The following is a 22,336-nucleotide window of genomic DNA, read 5'->3' as shown; positions in this document are numbered from 1 at the left end:
AAAGCCTGATCATCCCAACACAGAAACACTTCAGTAAGGTTGCACAGATGAAAACATTATCTTAAACTCACTTAAAATAATCCACCAATCTCTTTAACATCCACACATAAAGAAAGGCTTGCATTTACATAGCACCTTTCACTACCTCAGGACATCCCAAAGCGTTTTACAACCAATCAAGTACTTTTGAAGTGTAGTCACTGTTGTAATGTAGGAAACACGGCAGCCAATTTGCATACAGCAAGGTCATAATGACCAGATAATCTGTTTTAGTGATGTTGGTTGAGGGATAAATATTGGCCAGGATATCAGGGGCACTCCCCTGCTGTTCTTTGAATAGTGCCATGGGATGTTTTACGTCCACCTGAGAGGGTAGATAGGGCCTCGGTTTAACATCTCACTTGAAAGACAGCACCTCTGACAGTGCAGTACTGGAGTGTCAGCCTGGCTTGTGTGCTCATATCTCTGGAGCAGGACTTGAACTCACAACCTTCTGACTCAGAGGCGAGAGTGCTACCAACTGAGCCACAGCTGACACTCCACATGACAAGGACTTGTCCTCAACAGTCAATTTGCTGACCATCATTGTGTCCAACTACAGGATTCCTTTGTAGTTTTGTTCCAATTTTTATAAATCGAGTACCACATAGGTCCTGTTGTGACATGACATTTAAGCAACTCGTGGAGCTCACCACACATAATACGCTCACAACTTCATTGTTCGTGTGGTATGCAGTTGGATCTACAAGTAGTTTAAATATGGTATCACACTGGGATCTGTGTAGTACTCTTTATTTAAGTAATATAATGTACCAGTTGTCTGGTAGTCTTGTAGTGTGGTATACAGCATAGTATGCAACAGCTTCCTGGTTGTCCAGTATAGGGATGTGTGGACTTGTAGTTGTGTTGTATTCATTGGACCCCTGGCAGTCTGATTGAGACAGTGGTCAGAAACTGATGACCTCTACATTGTGTATCTGTCAGATTTGTACAGCTTAACTCCAGACATCAGCAGCTGTCCAGTTCAGATTCAGCTTTATAAGTGTCCAAAAATTAATTCCTCAACGACAAATGCTTCATGTATCTATTATTTAAGTCGGTATGTCTGTCACCTGTAAATGTTCCTTATGGACATTTCAACGTTAATTATCACCCGACCTGGTGATGTCTGCACTGTAACATTTTTAATAGGATTTTCCCATTAATGCGAGTGCCTGTGGCGCTAAAATACTTTAAGAACTGTTTTCAGTGTGATTCTGCAGAGCAATTCTTGAATTCAGGAGGTGTAGATGCCGGTGATGGACTGGGGTTGACAAATGTAAACAATCGTATAACACCAAGTTATAGTCCAACAATTTTATTTGAAAATCACAAGCTTTCGGAGACTTCCTCCTTCGTCAGGTGAATGTCAGGAAATCCTTGAACGTTTCGCATTTATATTCAGAGAACAATACCTGGTGATTACAGATAATCTTTCCAACTGCCCGTTGTCAAGGCAATCAAAGTGTTCAGACAGAGAGGTGTTACCTACAGGACCACCGAATATACAAACGGCCAGAACACAAAACAGAGAGAGAGAGGGAGAAACATCTAAAAGGAAGAGAAAGACAGAAAATGACCCGTTGAATTAAAAACAGATAACTTTTATTCGCTGGTGGGGTTACGTGTAGCGTGACATGAACCCAAGATCCCGGTTAAGGCCGTCCTCAACCGCAACATAGTCATCAAACCAGCGGACAAAGGAGGAGCCATCGTCATACAAAACAGAACGGACTATTGCAAAGAAGCATACCGACAACTGGACAACCAGGAACAGTACAGACGGTTACCCGCAGATCCGACCAAAGAACACACCCACCAGCTCAACAAACTGATCAAGACCTTCGATCCAGACCTTCAAAGCATCCTATGTGCTCTCATCCCACGTACTCCCCGCGTGGGAGACTTCTACTGCCTCCCAAAGATACACAAAGCCAACACACCCGGACGTCCTATCGTATCAGGCAACGGAACCCTGTGTGAGATCCTCTCTGGATACGTCGAGGGCATCCTGAAACCCATCGTACAGGGAACCCCCAGCTTCTGTCGTGACACTACAGACTTCCTACAAAAACTCAGCACCCACGGACCAGTTGAACCAGGAACACTTCTCACCACGATGGACGTCTCGGCACTCTACACCAGTATCCCCCACGATGACGGCATCGCTGCAACAGCCTCAGTACTCAACACCAACAACAGCCAATCTCCAGACACCATCCTACAACTCATCCGCTTCATCCTGGATCACAAAGTCTTCACCTTCGATAACCAGTTCTTTACCCAAACACACGGAACAGCCATGGGGACCAAATTCGCACCCCAATAGGCCAACATTTTCATGCACAAGTTCGAGCAGGACTTCTTCACTGCACAGGACCTCCAACCAACGCTATACACCAGATACATCGACGACATTTTCTTTCTATGGACCCACGGCGAAGAATCACTAAAGAGACTACACGATAACATCAACAAGTTCCATCCCACCATCAAGCTCACCATGGACTACTCCTCAGAATCGGTTTCTTTCTTGGACACACGAATCTCCATCAAAGACGGGCACCTCAGCACCTCACTCTACCGCAAGCCCACGGACAACCTCACGATGCTCCACTTTTCCAGCTTCCACCCTAACCACGTCAAAGAGGCCATCCCCTATGGACAGGCCCTGCGAATACACAGGATCTGCTCAGACGAGGAGGAACGCGATGGACACCTACAGACGCTGAAAGACGCCCTCGTAAGAACGGGATATGACGCTCAACCCGTCGATCGACAGTTCCGACGGGCCACAGCGAAAAATCGCATAGACTTCCTCAGAAGACTAACACGGGACGCAACCAACAGAGTACCCTTCGTGGTACCCGGAGCGGAGAAACTACGTCATGTTCTCCGCAGCCTTCAACATGTCATCGATGACGACGAACACCTCGCTAAGGCTATCCCCACACCTCCACTACTCGCCTTTAAACAGCCACCCAACCTCAAACAGACCATCGTTCGCAGCAAATTACCCAGCTTTCAGGAGAACAGCGTCCACGACACCACACAACCCTGCCACGGCAACCTCTGCAAGACATGCCAGATCATCGACACAGATACCACCATCACATGAGAGGACACCACCCACCAGGTACATGGTTCATACTCCTGTGACTCGGCCAACGTTGTCTACCTCATAAGTTGCAGGAAAGGATGCCCCGGAGCATGGTACATTGGCGAGACCATGCAGACACCGCGACAATGGATGAACGGACACCGCGCAACAATTGCCAGACAGGAGGGTTCCCTCCCAGTTGGGGAACACTTCAGCATTCGAGGACATTCAGCCACCGATCTTTGGGTAAGCGTTCTCCAAGGTGGCCTTCAAGACACACGACAACGCAAAATCGTCGAGCAGAAATTGATAGCCAAGTTCCGCACCCATGAGGACGGCCTCAACCGGGATCTTGGGTTCATGTCACGCTACACGTAACCCCACCAGCAAATAAAAGTTATCTTTTTAATTCAACGGGTCATTTTCTGTCTTTCTCGTCCTTTTAGATGTTTCTCCCTCTCTCTCTGTTTTGTGTTCTGGCCGTTTGTATATTCGGTGGTCCTGTAGGTAACACCTCTCTGTCTGAATACTTTGATTGCCTTGACAACGGGCAGTTGGAAAGATTATCTGTAATCACCAGGTATTGTTCTCTGAATATAAATGCGAAACGTTCAAGGATTTCCTGACATTCACCTGACGAAGGAGGAAGCCTCCGAAAGCTTGTGATTTTCAAATAAAATTGTTGGACTATAACTTGGTGTTGTAAGATTGTTTACATGAATTCAGGAGAGGAACTTTGTTGGCCATGTTGATTTTCCTTACAGACAGATAGTAGTGAATTTTTAAATTTAAATTTCTTGCTTTTTTTTATTTTTAACTTTTTTAAAATTTCCCCCCTTCCAAGTATTCTTCAGCTGCTTATATACTAATAGATATTTAGTATTAATAAGAGAAAAGAAGAACATTAGCTAAGAGGCTACTGCACAGTAACAAATGTTTCAGGAGTATTTTTCTGAATCAGTTATTAAGATTTAATGAGCTGGTCTTTAATTAAATAAATTGGCTGTTCCACTATGGGTCATGGAGGTGGGTGGAAATAAAGATGGAGGCATTATTTTTACATCAATGCAGCTTTTGACCGTAACTCCCAGCTGCTGATGTGGCTCATATCTTGCACCTACTGATCCACATTGTGTCTGCCCTCACTAGCTCCAGTGTTCACTGGCTCCTCATGTAGCCTCCTGGGTCGATATCTTGTGTACTTTTGTATCTTCTGGTGATCATGTAGGTTATACAAGGGCCAATTGTGGTATAAAGAATAATTATTGCTTATATATAACTCTGTGTTCAGAAGTAGGCTATATTCTTAGGCTGCTTCATTCTGAGTGCTAATTCTAAACCAAAGCCCCAAAAATGCACAGGCCTTGCACCATATCTCTGGCAGAAGGCCGGGGAAATATGTTGGCACCTGGATACACCAGGTCCTGGCTTAATCTGATAATCTGTGGGGGTCCTTGTCTGAGACTGAATCTCCACGCTTCCCAGACATGGTCCCCTACTGGGAGTTCCTCAGTTGGAGCTTGTTGGAATTTGGAGGGAGCTATGCCCAATCAGATGAGGGATGCTGGCCTCCTAAAGAGTGCAAGTGGGCCCATCGGGCTGGGCGGGGGTCTTGGTCAGGGCCTGGGACCCTGAATATCAGGATGGATTGCACCTCTGCAGATTTTTAGAACCATAATGTTTATCACTACTCGAACGGAGTACCTATTTAATCACACATTTATTAAACATAGTATTATGTCAGTGTAATAACCTGAGTGAGTTATAAAGAACCGCAAACAGTTCACAAGCAGCTGGTAATGTTATGTGACATTCACAGGACAAAATGTAAATTGGAGTGTATTACAAGCCTTTAAAACATCAAGAGATTTGGATAGCCTCAAAAATTGTAAAATAAACCTTGAACAGATTATCAGTATTATCTGTACCTCTCTGGATCCTTAAAGCACATTTAACTGATTTATTCAAAACTTGTAGATATGGCCTTTGTAGTGCAGTTTTACACTGTCATAATAAGATTTTGTTTTTTTCAAAGTTGTATATTGTGCTGGACAGGACAAAGATAGACTCTTGCACTAAGAAGTATGTGATTTGAACTACAGTGATATATCACATTGATTGCTTTAGATTAATAGCATATGCTGCACATTTCAATTTGTATTAGCTTTGTTATGAAACATTTGCAAATATGTTGCTATCATCAGAACAAAATTATGTTTCTTTAAATTAAGTATTCAGTGTTGCAAACATACAAGTTGTATGGCATAGATTAGCTTTTTTAAAAAAATCTGTAGTTTAATTGTAATACAAGTACATAGTAACTACTATTTTTCCTATAATTATTAGTTAATTTAGATATAATGGGCCAGATCTTGCTGGAAAAATAACGGTGTGTGAACGACGCATGGCCTAATTAATGTGCAAATCGGCCAGCAAGTTCAGGGGATTAAGAGATATGGCATGAGTTGTGAATCTCCAGAAATTGCTGGTCAGTTTACACCGCTACGCCGTTTGCTTCTTACAAAGGCCATCTCACCCTTAGCCTCCCTGTTATTTTAAGAACTTGCTGGATTTGCACATAAATTGCCCATTAAACTCACCACAGAAATCGAAGTCTGATAATTAACAGCGTAGATACCTTTTTAACGATGTGATAATTACTAATGCAGTGTCAATCAACCCCTCTGGCCCAGAAATTGAACAATTTAAACTGTGGAGTGTCATTCCTTCAGGTAGTAAATGCTCCAAAAGCTGCACAAAAATGGCATCTCGCTGTCTGGCTCTGCATTCAAATGTTTTGAACAGCATGAAGTTCCTGTACTTGCCAAGAAAAGTTAAGTCAAGTCATTTCAAGTCTAATTACCCCTTTAACAGCATGGTAAGTCATAATTACTGCCAAACAACCTCTCTTAACACTGAAAATTAACTTTTACAAGTGTGGAGTCTCGTTCCTTCAGATTTTAATTGTTGTTGGACATTAAAAAAGAAATTTAAATAATTTGTTTAAAACTTTTTCTTTCTCTCAATTTTAGCTCTGTCTTTTAATCCAATCTTTCTTACCCTCTCTATTTTGCTTTCTGTACTTGATTTGACATTGAATTTACTATTCTAACTTGGAATTCCTGGTTCTGACTGTTCTGTTAGTAATGTTGCTTCCATCTGATTGGTTAAGGAGATACACAGGTCCCAGGTGCCCTGTAGAGGATGCCGCACTTTTTGGATCTCTAATTTCCAGGAACTTGCCGTGCAAAAGCTCATAGAAAGTCTGGCACCGTTTGTTCGCCACTCACAGCAAAATCCGGCCCATTAAAATTTGGCTCTATGTAAAACTTATTTAGTGTACTATTTTAAAAGAATTAAAACAAATTAAATGAGACATTTTCCCATTTCTTATGTGTTTCAGGGCACTGTGGCAAAACATTTGCTATTCTAGAAAGATTTGTTAGTCATGCTGTTCCTGAGGTTCCCTGGCTCATGATTGTGGATGACGACACATTGATAAGGTACTGTGAATGAGATTAAAACAGTTTTCCAACTCTTTGCTTACATCTGATAATACCATAAAATTAAAAGTTACATTACTTAAGCATTACTGTTTAGCTACAGTTTTGTATTGTAGCTGAATGTCAAGAAATGCTTATCAGATTTTGCTTTCTTTAATGCCTGAGCAAACTGTGGGACCCGGTTTCTGCCAGGCAGAGGGAGTTAAAATTCCTTCTAAAATCTTTTGGAATTTCTATCTGGGGTGACACTCCATAATGGTTGTGGCTGTCACAGACTTCGAGCTCCGTCTTGTCTCATGGTGACTTGCTCCCATTATCATTTCATGACTCGAGACCTGTTTCCCCTCATGCGATTTTGCTTATAGGCAGTAACAAACGGAGACATTCCCTTGAGCTAACAGTTAGTCTTCAGACGGTATTGTGTATTGCTTAAAATTTGGCCCCAAGGCAACAACAGAAAAAATTATTTTAGCAGCAACTTACCGAGCTCCATTTTAAACTCCCTATCTACAATTTCATATTGACAAGCTATAATGCAGAAATATTTTATAATATGATGCAGAATAGAGTATGTCACAGTGATTATTTTCCCATCTCCACTTCTCTATCTCATGGTCCACTTCTGTACCTCTCTTCACTCCTGTTTTTCTCTCTTTTTCATAGAATTCTATAGAAATTACAACTTGGAAACAGGCCATTTGGCCCAACTAGTCCATGTTGATGTTTATCTTCCATACAAGCATTAGTCCTGATCCCATGTGCCTGCTCTGTCCCTATATTCCTTTATTCCCTTTTCCTTCAACCACCATCTAAGCTTTTCTTAAATGTTGATATGGGCTCTGCTTCATTAGTTAACTCTGGTAATGTATTCCACAGCCTCACAGCCCTCGGTATGAAAAAGTTTCTCCTGCTATCTTTTCTAAATTTCTTACATTTAATCTTTTATCTATGTTCCCTCGTTCTAGATCCCTCAACCACTGGAAACAGTCTGCTTCTATCTACTCTGTCCCATTTCTTCATAATTTTAAATACCTCTATCAAATTACCCCATAATCTCCTCTATTCTAACAAAAACAGTCTCACTGTTTCAAGTTTTTCTTTACATTTGTATTTGTTCATACCAGGCATTATCCTAGTGAATCTGTGCTGTTGTTTCACATTTGTTTCTGTAATACAATATTACCCAAGCAGTTCTCAGAGCCTAATCCTTTCAGCATTTAGTCAAAAGAAAAATCCAAGTTGTTAATTTATTTCCAGTAAAGATAGTAATGTTGAGGAACGGAGTAGAAGCAGAGAGCCACTATTATATTGACATTTGTCTATCATTTCCTTGAGAAGTCTGACTCACAGATGACCAACTGTACAGCCTGTGGATGCTGTTAACCTCTGGTTAAATACAACCCACCACAATGGACAGAATAAAAGGATTGATTCCAGAAAGACTGGTTTAATAATTGAAGGCAAGTATAACAACCTCCCCTCTTTCAGCCAGTCTGGGCCCTGGCTGGGAAAGAGATAAGAACCAACTCACCACCCGTGAAGATAGCAGCTGGTGCCCAACATCTGACTGACCTGGACAGTTCTTACATCATTCTAGTGGGAATGTGCACAGTTTCAGAGCCAGTGATATAGACTAATGCTTTTTTGTTGACAATAAGGATCCCCCCGCCCCCCCACAAAAGCCTCATCATAAAATAAAAGGTTCCCAACTGATTCTTTCCTATTTTATTTTTTTTATTTATGTGCTTTTAAAGGAGCTTTTTTTAATCTTGCATTTTAATATGCAAAACCATTTTGCTGCAGTGAAGTGAACTTTACTTATTCACCCTCCACGTGCATCTGATAGTAGCACAGCTGAGATCAGCAACTGACATTGCGGACTAAGATCTACATACACCTCTGCACAGATAATGTACTGCCATATATTGCTGTTTCAATATTTCTTCTCTTAGCCATGAGAGGAAATATATCACACAGAGCCATTTCCTTCCATGCCAGTGTGGAATTCTGACAATCAAGCATGCAGAAATGGCAGTGTGCAATTATGTCTTTAAAATTAGGTCACAAATCCTACTTTGACACAGTACTTTGAGATATGTGTCTGCCAGTGCACCATTAAGGAATATAATATAGCCTTGTCTTCTGGAATTGCACAGAGGTGGTGTTTTATACTGTTAATCTATTAATGATGATGCATGTTTTTCTAAAAGTCATGATATATAATAGTGATAGTGAGAGGCTGATGTATTTAACCTCTTGCTCACTGGGGGAAGTAATAGTGATGAATTCGGCATGTGTTTTGTCTTTGTAATCATTTTGAGCATTCTTGGATTGCCTGACAGAAATTTGGCTACAGACATTAATTGCTATGTAACTGAATTATTTCCACCAGAAACAAAAATTGCAATTATAGTTTTGGTTCAAGAAAAAGCTTTGTGAATACCATGCATAAATTAATACTCCACTAAACTGTGGATCTGCAGCTGTACTTCAGTATTGTGCATATGCAGTAAGCTGGGAGTTGGAATGGTGCTCTACCAGACCACATAGTGCGAGTGGATAGGATGCTATAAAAATAGTTGATTCATAATCCTTATAGTCATATGGTTAAGAAGTCATAGATTCTCTGTTTGAAATTAAGAAGCAGCTAATCTCTGATTCATGTCACAGTTTCAGTTTATTTCCCTTCACCATGGTGTGCTTCAGATATTTTGTTATTTTGTTCAAAACTCTTGTGTAGCTTAGAAATTACCTTGATAAAAGCCCATTGAATCAAATAGGAATCTCTTACAGATATAATCTCACTCCTTAAAAAAATCAATGAAGTAGTTGTTAATCTTATTGATGTAAACCACTAATCTGACAGCTGGTTTGATTGCAAAGTGAATAGGTGTGCTGAAATGTAGCACCAAGATGATATAAAGTGGGTTCATGTTTCAGTTTTCCATGTGGTGACTTTCCAGTCTCAGCAGGACAGCAGTGGTAGACACAAAGCAGAGATACTTCCCCAGAAGCAACAAATGAAATCCTCATGCACTCATACACACCATCCAGCAAGTGATTACAAACTACCTTTAGCAGACTTTGGAATTGATGGTCTGTCTACCTAGGGGATAGTGCATGGTGCACCATTAAGGAGAGGAGGGTGGGAAGAATTATGTTAAAGTGGTAAAGTTGTATATATAAATCTCCAAAAGCTATGTTCTCAAATCCTTCAGCCTAGAGAATTGATGATAGAATGCCAGAGCAAGCAGTTCTTATAACATCATGTCAACATCCATCATGTCAAATAACATCTACACTGACCTGTGGGTGCACCAGCAGCTGTTTTCCCTTCTTATGGTTTTGTGGTTTGAGTGAAGATGAATACTTGTGTTGGTTGGTTGAGGGAATTGCAAGTATCACAATAACAGAGCAGCAATAGTGTGCACATTTATAATGCTTTCTGTGCCCTGTGCTCGCTGACATACATTGGCTCCCAGTCTGGGAACGCCACGATTCTAAAATTCTCATCCTTACTTTCAAATCCTTCCATGGCCTCGCCCCTCCCTATCTCTGTAATGTCCTCCAGCCCTACCTCTTTGACCAAACTTTTGGTAACCTGTCCTAATACCTCCATATGTGGCTTGGTGTCAAATTTTGTTTGATAACGCTCCTGTGAATTGCCCTGTGACGTCTTATTACGTTAAAGGCGCTATATAAATGCAAGTTGTTGTTGTTGTTGCATTCACTTAACAAAATTTTCAGGACACTTTACTGTGGGGGGAGGGGGGTGGTGGGGGGATTACAGAACCTGAGCAGAACAAGTTGGGACAATGACTAAAAGCATGGTCAAAGAGAAAGATTTTGAGGAGGTGCCTGAAGATGGAAGAAAGGTAGCAAAGCAGAGGGGTTTAGGCCCAAGGCCATTGAAGCCAGCCTGGCTGAGACAAGTTAAATCAAAACAGACTGGGAATGAAATCCAATTCATTCAGCCCCGTAATCCTTAATTACATGCTGGATTTACCAACTGAGCCATTGGAGCATTTTATGAGAGACTATTTTCATAGAAATTTATGGCACAGAAGGAGGCCATTCGGCCCATCATGTCTGCTGGCTGAAAAAGAGCCATCCAGCCTAATCCCACTTTCCAGCTCTTGGTCGTAGCCTTTTAGGTTACGGCACTTCAGGTGCATGTCCAAGTACTTTTTAAATGCGATGAGGGTTTCTGCCTCTATCACCTTTTTAGGCAATGAGTTCCAGGCCCCCACCACCCTCTGGGTGAAAAAATTCCTCCTCAACTCCCCTCTAATCCTTCTACCAATTACTTTAAATCTATCTCTCCTGGTCATTGACCTCTCTGCTAAGGGAAATAGGATCTTCCTATCCACTCTATCTTTGCCCCGCGTAACTTTATACAGCTCGATTAAATCTCCCCTCAGCCTCCTCTGTCCCAAAGAAAACAACCCCAGCCTATCCAATCTTTCCTCATAGCTAAAATTCTCCAGTCCTGGCAACAGCCTCGTAAATCTCCTCTGTACCCTCTCTAGTCCAATCACATCTTTTCTGTAATGTGGTGACTAGAACTGTACTCTAGCTGTGGCCTTAACTAGTGTTTTATACAGTTCTAGCATAATCTCCCTGCTGTTATGTTCTATGCCTCGGCTAATAAAGGAAAGTATCCCATATGCCTTCTTAACAGCCTTATCTACCTGTCCTGCTACTTTCAAGGATCTGTGGATATGCACTCCAAGGTCCCTCTGTTTCTCTACACTTCTCAGTATCCCACCATTAATTGTGCATTTCCTTGCCTTGTTTGCCATCCCAAATGCATTACCTCACACTTCTCCGGACTGAATTCCATTTGCCATTTTTCTGCCCACCTGACCAGTCCATTGATATCTTCTTGCAGTCCACAGCGTTCTTCCTCACTATCAACCACATGGCCAATTTCTGTATCATCTTCAAACTTCTTAATTATGCCCCCTACATTTAAGTCTAAGTCACTGATATATCTCCAACAAGAGAGAGTCTAACCACCTCCCGTTGACATTCAACGGCATTACCATCACCGAATCCCCCATCGTCAACATCCTGGGGGTCACTGTTAACCAGAAACTTAACTGGACCAGCCATATAAATACTGTGGCTACAAGAGCAGGTCAGAGGCTGAGTATTCTGTGGCAAGTGACTCACCTCCTGACTCCCCAAAGCCTTTCCACCATCGACAAGGAAGAAGTCAGAAGTGTGATGGAATACTCTCCACTTGCCTGGATGAGTGCAGCTCCAACAACACTCAAGAAGCTCGACACCATCCAGAACAAAGCAGCCCGCATGATCGGCACCCCATCCGCTACCTTAAACATTCACTTCCTCCACCACCGGCGCACCATGCCTGCAGTGTGTACCATCTACAAGATGCACTGCAGCAACTCACCAAGGCTTCTTCGACAGCACCTCCCAAACCTCCTCGACCTCTACCACCTAGAAGGACAAGGGCAGCAGGTGGATGGGAACAACACCACCTGCACGTTCCCCCTCCAGGTCACACACCATCTTGATTTGGAAATATATCGCCGTTCCTTTATCGTCACTGGGTCAAAATCCTGGAACACTCTACCTAACAGCACTGTGGGAGTACTTTCACCACACGGACTGCAGCTGTACAAGAAGGTAGCTTACAACCACCTTCTCAGGGGCAATTAGGGATGGGCAATAAATGCTGGCCTTGCCAGTGATGCCCACATCTCATGAATGAATAAAAAAAAACACAAAAAGCAAGCAACCTAGTACTGAGCCCTGCGGAACCCCACTGGAAACAATCTTCCAGTCACAAAAACACCCTTCGACCATTACACTTTGCTTCCTGCCAGTGAGCCAATTCTGGATCCAACTTGCCATTTTCCTTTGGAGCCCACGGGCTTTTACTTTTCTTACCAGTCTGCCACGTGGGACCTTGTCAAAAGTCTTGCTAAAATCCATGTAGACTACATCAAATGCGCTACCCTCATCAAAATTCCTTGTTACCGCCTCAAAAAATGTAATCAGGTTAGTCAGACACAACCTTTCCTTAACAAATCCATGCTGACTGTCCTTGATTAATCCGTGCCTTTCTAAAAGACGATTAATTTTAAATAGACTTCCCATTAATCTATTTAAATTTGAACATATGTTGCATATCGTTGCAGTCATATTCCATTTTCATTAAGAGCACAATTTTTAATAAATGAAACATAGCAGGATACGAAGGAGCGTCTCCATATTGCTCCTCATAATCATTCTACAGCTTCTAGCTTAAAGAGCTGCAACAGTTACCGGTATGTCTCTTCCTGTGATGCCATCATGGTTTCACATTAAACGCAATTTTCTCTTTGGATTTTTAAAAGAATTTCATTTAATCTTTTTCTCATATCTCTACATGTTCTTCTACTTCCAGATATTATGTTTAACCAGCTATTAATTTCTTCTTGTGCACCTGGAATTTGTTTTTGTCCAGATGGTTGTCACTTTAAACCTCAGGGCTTTATTCCCAATTTAATTCTGAAAACAAGGTGATTTTCTAGATCTGGCTGCCAGTAGAATAAGTGTTGAATTTATAAGGGCCATGTAATTCATTTCCAGCTTGATATAAGGATGTGCTGTTTAATTGGATGGCTTACAAAAGAGGAATATACCATGTTAGTGCATTAGAATCATAGAATGGTTACAGCTCGGAAGGAGGCCATTCAGCCTGTCAAGACCGTGCTGGATCTCTAAGAGCAATCCAGCTAGACCCACACCCCCGCCCTTTCCCGTAGCCCCGCAAATTTTTTCCCTTCAAGTACTTGTCCAATTCGCTTTTGAAAGCCACGATTGAATCTGCCTCCATCACCCCCTCTGGCAATGCATTCTAGATCATAACCATTCGCTGTGTAAAAAAGCTTTTCCTCATGTCACCTTTGGTTCTTTTGCCAATCACCATAAATCTATGCCCTCTCATTCTTGACCCTTCCGCCAATGGGAAAGGTTTCTCTCTATCCACTCTGTCTAGAACCTTCATGATTTTGAATACCTCCATCAAATCTCCTTTCAACCTTCTCTGCTCTAGGAGAACAACCCCAGCTTCTCCTGTCCATCCACGTAACTGAAATCGCACATCCCTGGAATCATTCTAGTAAATCTCTTCTGCACCATCTCTAAGGCCTTCACATCCTTCCTAAAGTGTAGTGCCCAGAACTGGACACAATACTCCAGTTGTGGCCGAACCAGTGTTTTATAAAGGTTCATCATAACTTCCTTGCTTTTGTACTCCATGCCTGTATTTATAAAGCCCGGGATCCCGTATGCTTTTTTAACTGCTTTCTCAACCTGCCCTGCCACCTTCAATGATTTGTGCACATATACCCCCAGATCTCTCTGTTCCTGCACCCCTTTTAGAATTGTACCCTTTAGTTTATATTGCTTCTCCTTGTTCTTCCTACCAAAATTTATCACTTTGCACTTTTCTGCATTAAATTTCATCTGCCATGTGTACACCCATGGCAGATGAAGTTGTAAAACAAAGTATTACTCCCAATTTACAGCACTACTTCGTCACCCACTTGAGAGTTTAAGACAAAGTGACACAAAAATCTAACAAATTATTGGGTTTAACTGGTCTAAATTAGCTACTTTTGCCATAGAAATTATTGTTTTGGTATACCTACGGGTACATTTACATTGCAAGTTTAGTATTGGAGCAAAGCGATTTTTCACTTCACAATGGCACTAAACTTGCAGTATAAAATTGTTGTCAAGGCTTGTCATGATATTGTAGCAAAGCAAGGTGACAGGCATTAGTCTCGCACTGCTTCGGTTTGACACCGTAGAGTGTAAATCCAGTGTAGTGCTTTGCTAAGTGCACAGGGGTCTGTTGGACTTCTGGCTACTTTTTAAATTGACCTTACCTCAACTTAAAAGTTTAGAGAGCAGGGATTCTCTGTTTGCCGCTCTTTAAGCATTTACATTTCTAAATGTTGGAAGAAAGCACTGCGCATGCACATATCTAGGAATGTGCTCGTTATTATGGATAGAGCAATTAGAATTCCAGCCAGACAGCAGCCAAGCAATGTTCCTGAGTGGAACCTGAACTGCAGCTATCACTCTCAGACCGGTGCAGACCTGCAGTGCAAATGCACCTAATTTTGTTATACTCCTCAAGGATATTCATATTAAATTATTTTTTGTAAACAAGGTGTACTTATTTTTACCTTTTCAACATTTTATTATGGCTGAAATTAATTTGAATGAAAATAGCCTTAAGGCACTTATAAAGTGCTCCTTACATCATATCACCAAATCATACCCTGCCTAGGGATGTCAAAATCTGCAGGAAAAAACTTGATTTAAAATTAGAAACCTTGAGAACAGAAACAAAAACCACCAGTTATAAAATACAAAATTAGTTGAACTAAAAGGTTGCATATAAAATTACATCCAGCCTTGATGGATTTAAAGGATGTAGCACATAATGTAGGTAGAAATGGTTCTGAAGACAAGAATAATATTATTGGGCATTTAGTATTGCTTGTTATGTCTAAACAATAACTGGAAGTGTTGCACAAGAGCATAACATAATTCTGCTCATGTCAAAAAATCATGAGATTATGCTATATTCTTAAAAAGGAACTAAACTCCAATACTGAAGTAATCCATTTCATTACATTGATTATTTTTCTTTGCTCCTAATTACTGTGAACGTTTAATTATTTCTATACGTTTAATGATCACTGCAATCTGCAGTTATGTTGATTGGCAGGACATTTTTCCTGCTAAGAATTGTGGATAAACTGCAACACTTCAGATTCCGTTCATATGTAAGATCGGGGAAGATGTTTATTTAAGAACTATGAGTGCCTAATAGCATAAGTGTAATACAAGATGTTAATTCAGATGACTTGAATAAATATGTATTGAGTGCTGTGTCTAAAATTAAACTGAGAAACAGTCATGGTTGTTTAATTATGGGTATGTTAGGCTATTGACTAGCAACCCCAGAGGTTAAGAGTTCAAATGCCACCATGGCAAGTTGTGAAATAGAATTTTAAAAAATAACCATGAAAAACACAGCTGGTTCATTTATTCTTTCTGAGTACGGAACCTGCTACCCTTACCTAATGTGGTCTATACATAACTCCAGTCCCACACTATGTACTTGACTCTTAATGCACTCAGAACAACTAGAGATAAGCAAAAATACTGCCTTGTCATTGTTGCCTAAATCCAAAAAATAAATAATAAAAAAATTAAAAGAAAACAATTTAGTGGAAGGAACAAATTTACCACTGGGATAGCAGGGTTTAGTTATTCCTTAAAATATACTCCTGTGGCTCCCTAGTAGCTCAATAACTAAAAGCATTGGTGGCAAGAAAGTACATACGAAAATAAAGGTACTTGAAGCTTAATCCAGGAACATAGGAATAGGAGTATGCCATTCAGCCCTTCAAGCCTGTTGTACCATTATATTAGATCATAACTGATCTGTATCTCAACTCCATTTACTGGTCTTTGCTCCATATGGTGGGGGGGTGGGGGGGTGGTGGGGTGGGTGGGGGGGTGGGGTGGAGGAGAGGGGGGAGGGAAAGTTCCAGATTTCCACTACCCTTTCTGTGAAAAAATTACTTCCTTATTTCACTCCTAAATGGCCTAGCTCTAATTTTAAGATTATGCCCCCTTGTTTTGGATTTCCCCACGTGAAGAAATAGTTTCTTTCTATCTACCCTATCGAATCCCTTTATCATTTTAAAGACCTTGATATGTTTATGCAACCTGGTCTCATAATTTAACCCTTTAAGTCTGGTATTATTCTGGTGAATCTGCACTGTGCCGCCTCCAAGGCCAATGTATCTTTCCTGCGGTTCGTTGCCAAAAACTGAATGCAGTATTCCAGACCGGGTCTGACCAAGGCTCTATACAACTGAAGCATGAATTCTTCACTTTGGAATTCCAGCCCTATAGACATAGAGGTTCACATTCCATTAGCCTTTTTGATTACTTTTTGTACCTATGCAGTAGCTTTTGTGATCTGTGCACATGGACACCTTTGCTGCACAACAGCTTCTAACCTCTCACCATTATGAAAATATTCTGATTTGTCTTACTTGGATTCAAAGTGGAAGACCTCCCACTTTCCCACATCGAACTCCATCTGCCATAGTTTTGTCCACTCACCGGGGGTAATCTTGAGGAAAACTAAAAGAGGTAGCCGTGGACATAGTGGATGCATTAGTTGTCATCTTCCAAAATTCTATAGATTATGGAACAGTTCCTGCAGATTGGAGGATGGCAAATGTAACCCCACTATTTAAAAAAAGGAGGGAGAGAGAAAACTGGGAACTACAGACCGGTTAGCCTAACATCAGTAGTAGGGAAAATGCTACAGTCTCTTATAAAGGATGTGATAACAGGACACTTAGAAAATATCAATGGGATTAGACAAAGTCAACATGGATTTATGAAAGGGAAATCATGTTTCACAAACCTACAGGAGTTTTTTGAGGATATAACTGGTAGACTAGATAAGGGAGAACCAGTGGATGTGGTTTATTTGAATTTCCAGAAGGCCTTTGATAAAGTCCCACATAAGAGGTTAGTGTGCAAAATTAAAGCACATGGGATTGGGGGTAATATACTGGCATGGATTGAAAATTGGTTAACAGACAGGAAACAGAGAGTAGGAATAAATGGGTCTTTTTCAGGGTGGCAGGCGGTGACTAGTGGGGAGCCACAGAGATCAGTGCTTGTGCCCCAGCTATTCACAATATATATCAATGATTTGGATGAGGGAACCAAATGTAATATTTCCAAGTTTGCTGATGACACAAAACTAGGTGGGATCGTGAGATGTGAGGAGGATGCAAAGAGGCTTCAAGGTGATTTAGACAAGTTGAGTGAGTGGGCAAATACATGGCAGTTGCAGTATAATGTGAAGTTATCCACTTCGGAAGGAAAAACAGAAAGGCAGAGTATTATTTAAATGGTGATAGATTGGGAAATGTTGATGTACAAAGGGACCTGGGTGTCCTTGTACACCAGTCACTGAAAGCAAACATGCAGGTGCAGCAAGCAGTTAGGAAGGCAAATGGTATGTTGGCCTTCATTGCAAGAGGATTTGAGTACAGGAGCAAGGATGTCCTACTGCATTATACAGGGCTTTGGTGAGACCACACCTGGAGTATTATGTGCAGTTTTGGTCTCCTTATCTAAGAAAGGATATACTTGCATTGAGGGAGAGCAGCGAAGGTTCACCAGACTGATTCGTGGGATGGCAGGACTGTTGTATGAGGAGAGATTGGGTCAACTCGGCCTGTATTCACTCGTGTTTAGAAGAATGAGAAGGGATCTCATTAAAACGTATAAAATTCTGACAAGGCTAGACAGACTGGATGCAGGGAGAATGTTTCCCCTGGCTGGGGGGTCTAGAATGAGGGGTCACGGTCTTAGGATACAAGGTAGGACATTTAGGACTGAGATGAGGAGAAATTTCTTCACTCAGAGGGTGGCGAGCCTGTGGAATTCTCTACCACACAAGGCTGTGGAGGCCAAGTGACTGAATATATTTAAGAAGGAGCTAGATAGATTTCTAGACACAAAAGGCATCAAGGGGTATGGGGCGAGAGCAGCAATATGGTATTGAGATAGAGGATCAGCCTTGATCGTATTGAATGGTGGAGCAGGCTCGAAGGGCCAAATGGCCTACTCCTGCTCCTATTTTCTATGTTTCTAAACTCTGATTCTGAGGGAAAGCCTAGTCTATTATCTCAGCCAAATGTTATTTCCTGTAACTGTGTAACTCTGTCTGAACACTTTGATTGCCTTGACAACGGGCAGTTGGAAAGATTATCTGTAATCACCAGGTATTGTTCTCTGACTATAAATGCGGTAACCTTCCATGGAATCCCACACTTGCTCACCTGACGAAGGAGAAAGCCTCCGAAAGCTTGTGATTTTCAAATAAAACAGTTGGACTATAACCTGGTGTTGTAAGATTCCTTACATTTGTCAACCCCAGTCCATCACCGGCATCTCCACATAATGTGATATTCTAGGCTTTTTCCCTGTTGTCACAGGTTATTTCATAGTGCTGAGAAGAGGTTTATTTGTATCAATATACTATAGGGAAAACTGCCTTTAAGCCAATACACTTTAACGTTGTGTGAGGCTCTTAATTCAGCACCTCAGCGAGCTCCCACTATTACCATCATCAGTGACAGGTCAGTAATCACCAGTACTTCACCCTCGTGTTTTGTACTTCAAAGTACTCCCTGCAGACACAGTTCAAATTCAGAAGGCCAAAATCTGTAATAATGCTCTTAGATGTTTTTCATAGATCTGAGTGATTGCACAGCCTTGGCTGCACATAGATGTTTTACATAATATGTAAATTTTACTCACCCACTATTACACTGTAATAAAATCCTAGTCCAACACTGTTGCTTGTTTCTGTTACTTGTATATGAAGTTAAAGATGGCTGGTTCGCTTTTTGTATTAATTGTTAGTGGAGTCTCCTGTTAAGACTGCGATGGTGGGAAGAAAAAGAAATGCCATAATTTTAGGAAGAGAGATGAGAGTAACAATGAGACACATTTATTTGCTAGGATTTTCACTGTACTATATTATATATAATGTAAAGATAAAATATATTTATATGTTATTAAATTTTTAACGTCTATGTGCACTTGCAATCTACAAAAATCTTTCTTCCTATTGTTACTCTTTTTGTCACACTTTTACGTCAACATTTTCCCATTATAAATTCCTGTCACTATTAATAATGGAAATTGCCTTGTAAACTCCTATGTTGTTAAAATTAGTATACTCTGTTACCTGTAAACATTTCTTGTGAACTTTTCCATGGTAATTTTGTTGACACCTACATGTTACATTTGTTCTTGCTTATGACGCCTGTAGGTGGTGGTGTAATATGATTTTCCCAGTTTAGTGGCCTACGGTCACATATTTGCTGCCACACAACACCTATGACACTACAATTTCCCTATTAAAAACACTGGGCCTGAACATCCTCATCCCACTCGAGTGCAGGTGTCTCTCTCCAACTGCCACTGTACTACAGTCACAATTGTTTTTGCTGTTATCAAAGCTTACAAAATGCTGCAGGCTTTTGATACATCACTGCAACCATCTGATTGACTAATATTTTGAATTAATTATACCTTAAATTTTGACTATGGAAGTATAATTGTCTATGATTGATATGTTATGTGCTGTTCACAATGGGAAACAGCATTGTACTTTCTAGAACTGTTACATTTCTTCCCGCTTTAACCCACTCCACTTGGTGCTCGAGGATGATGACTCATATTGGGATACGGGACCTCTGTTACCTCAGTGATGTGGGACACAGTACGAATGATACTTCACCAAAGTGGTCTTGCTTCAAGTATAAATGTAGACAGTATCAGCGAGATAATTGGTCAGGGACTGAACTTTGGGACTTGCTTCAGGGTGGGGGTGAAAGATAATTCCTCTGTGCACTATGTGTAGTGAAATTGTAAATGTGCTTATAATGAACACATTTACGTTTTTTCTAAATATACTACACAGAGGAAATCTTTCCCACTTGATCTTTATGGCTCAGAATGATTTTGAGTCTTGGGGAAGCCCCCGCATTTCTCTCTTTGATAACCAAAATAAAAATGTAATAAATAATAATGAATAATTTTTGAGTATATACTGTGACTTGGGAAGTGCTGTGATTTTATATGCCACTAGTTCTACTTCATTATATTGGTACATTGTGCATTTACAAAAATACTTTTTGATACAGTATCCCAAGACTCCAAAGATTATTGAGCTGCTACAATCCAAAAGAGCCAGTTTTCCTTGGAGAGCGATACGGGTATGGACTGGGCACTGGTGGATACAGCTACATTACAGGAGGTGGAGGGTAAGTTATTTAAACAAGAGGGTGTGACGACACCACTGAAGCAAATCAAATGGAACCTTGTTGATCTGGACCTCGATTACCTGGGCACCCCTTATTTGTCTATATTTTAATCATCTGGAATCTGAAACAAGTTGGGCAATTTGTATTTTGCCAGTTGGTATTACTTGAAGATTGCTTTCTGTCTGACGAAGTGGGATACCATTTTTCTCCAATTTTTGTAGAAGGTTGGACTCAAAACAACCCATAAACACAATTCATTCAATAGGTCAGCCTCTTTTCCCCAATTTACGGAAACATCAGAGAGCCTGAAGGTAAGGAGATCGGACCTGAAGGAATTTGGGAGCGGAGCGACGGAGAGCCGGAGAGATTAAAGAGCGAGGCCCTGGGAGTAGGCCTTAATCAGAGAGCCTGAAGGTAAGGAGAGCAGAGCTGAAGGAGTTCGGGGGCGGAGTGTCGGAGAGAATAAAGAGTTCGAGGCTTCAATGAGCGAGGTAAGAAAACCTAAAGCGAAGTCAGCACAAGGGAAGGAGTTGATTGGTTGGTAGCTGGTGAGTGTTTTTTTTTCCGGTGAGTATTTTTTTTAAGTCTTTAGTTTATTTTTGTTAAGTTTAGTTAATACTATAATAAATAGAGGCATAGCAGGGCACCTCAGACCTGTCGAATGTACATCTTGTGCCAAGGAGAACTCCAGGACGCTTCCTGTCCTGGACAACCACAGGTGCAAGAAGTGTCGTCAGTTGGAGGAGCTTGAGCTCCGGGTTTCGGAGCTTGAGCAACAGCTGGCGTCACTACGGTGAATCCGCGAGGCTGAGAATTACGTGGAAAGCGCCTTTCTGGAGGTGGTCACCCCACAGCTTAAGAGAATGCAGGCAGGGAGGGACTGGGTGACCGCCAGACAGACAAGGAGGACCAGTCAAGTCGTGGGCATCTCGCTCCCTAACCAGTATTCTATTCTGAATACTAGTGAGGGAGAGGGTTCCTCTGGGGAGTGCAGCCAGAGCCAAGTCCGCAGCACCATGGGTGGCTCAGCTGTACAGTGGGGGGAGGAGAAAGGTCAGGAGAGCAGTAGTGATGGGGTTTCAATAATTAGGGGAACAAACAGGCGTTTCTGCGGCTGTAGACATGATTTCAGGATGGTATGTTGCCTCCCTGGCGTCAGAGTCAAGGATGTCACTGAGCAGCTGTAGAACATTCTGAAGGGGGAGAGTGAACAGCCAGAGGTCGTGGTCCATATCAGTACCAACGACATAGGTAGAAAGAGGGATGAGGTCCTGCAGGAAGAGTTTAGGGAGTTAGGAAAGAGATTCATAAGCAGGACCTCAAAGGTAGTAATCTCCAGCTTATTCCTGGTGCCACATGCTAGTGAGTATAAAAATAGGATAGAGCAGATGAATGCGTGGTTGGAGAGATAATGCAGGAGGGAGGGCTTTAGATTCCTGGGGATTGGAACCAGTTCTGTGGGAAGTGGGACCTGTACAGGCCGGACGGGTTGCACCTCAACAGAGCTGGGACCAATGTCCTTGCGGGGAGGTTCACTAGTTCTGTCGGGAGTGGGGAGGGGGGTTAAACTAATTTGGCAGGGGGTTGGGCACCAGGATGTAGTACTGGAAAGGAGAATCAAGGTGCACAAAGGATTGGGAGAGACAGATAGCACCAGAGTAAGAAATAGTACGGTATTAGATGGGATCAGACTAAGAGAGAATAAATGGAGGTCTAAGATAGGTTTAGAGTGCATGTGTGTAAATGCACGAAGCGTAGTAAACATGATTGGTGAGCTGCAGGCGCAATTA

At 41.6% G+C, this 22,336-nt stretch overlaps 1 protein-coding gene across 4 annotated transcripts in view; it reads left to right on the top strand.

The window, feature by feature from the left end:
* The window catches only part of b3glcta (beta 3-glucosyltransferase a), a 251,537-nt gene that overhangs the window by 200,518 nt on the left and 28,683 nt on the right, over positions 1 to 22,336 (top strand). For all 4 annotated transcript variants that reach the window (XM_067985969.1, XM_067985972.1, XM_067985971.1 and 1 more), the window contains 2 exons: positions 6,543 to 6,642; positions 20,427 to 20,546. In XM_067985969.1, coding sequence (XP_067842070.1) covers positions 6,543 to 6,642; positions 20,427 to 20,546 — 220 coding nt within the window. The remainder of the gene's footprint in view (positions 1 to 6,542; positions 6,643 to 20,426; positions 20,547 to 22,336) is intronic.

This window comes from Heptranchias perlo, chromosome 6 (assembly GCF_035084215.1).
Source record: "Heptranchias perlo isolate sHepPer1 chromosome 6, sHepPer1.hap1, whole genome shotgun sequence".
Lineage (NCBI taxonomy): Eukaryota > Metazoa > Chordata > Chondrichthyes > Hexanchiformes > Hexanchidae > Heptranchias > Heptranchias perlo.
This window is presented reverse-complemented; position numbering and strand designations above follow the sequence as displayed.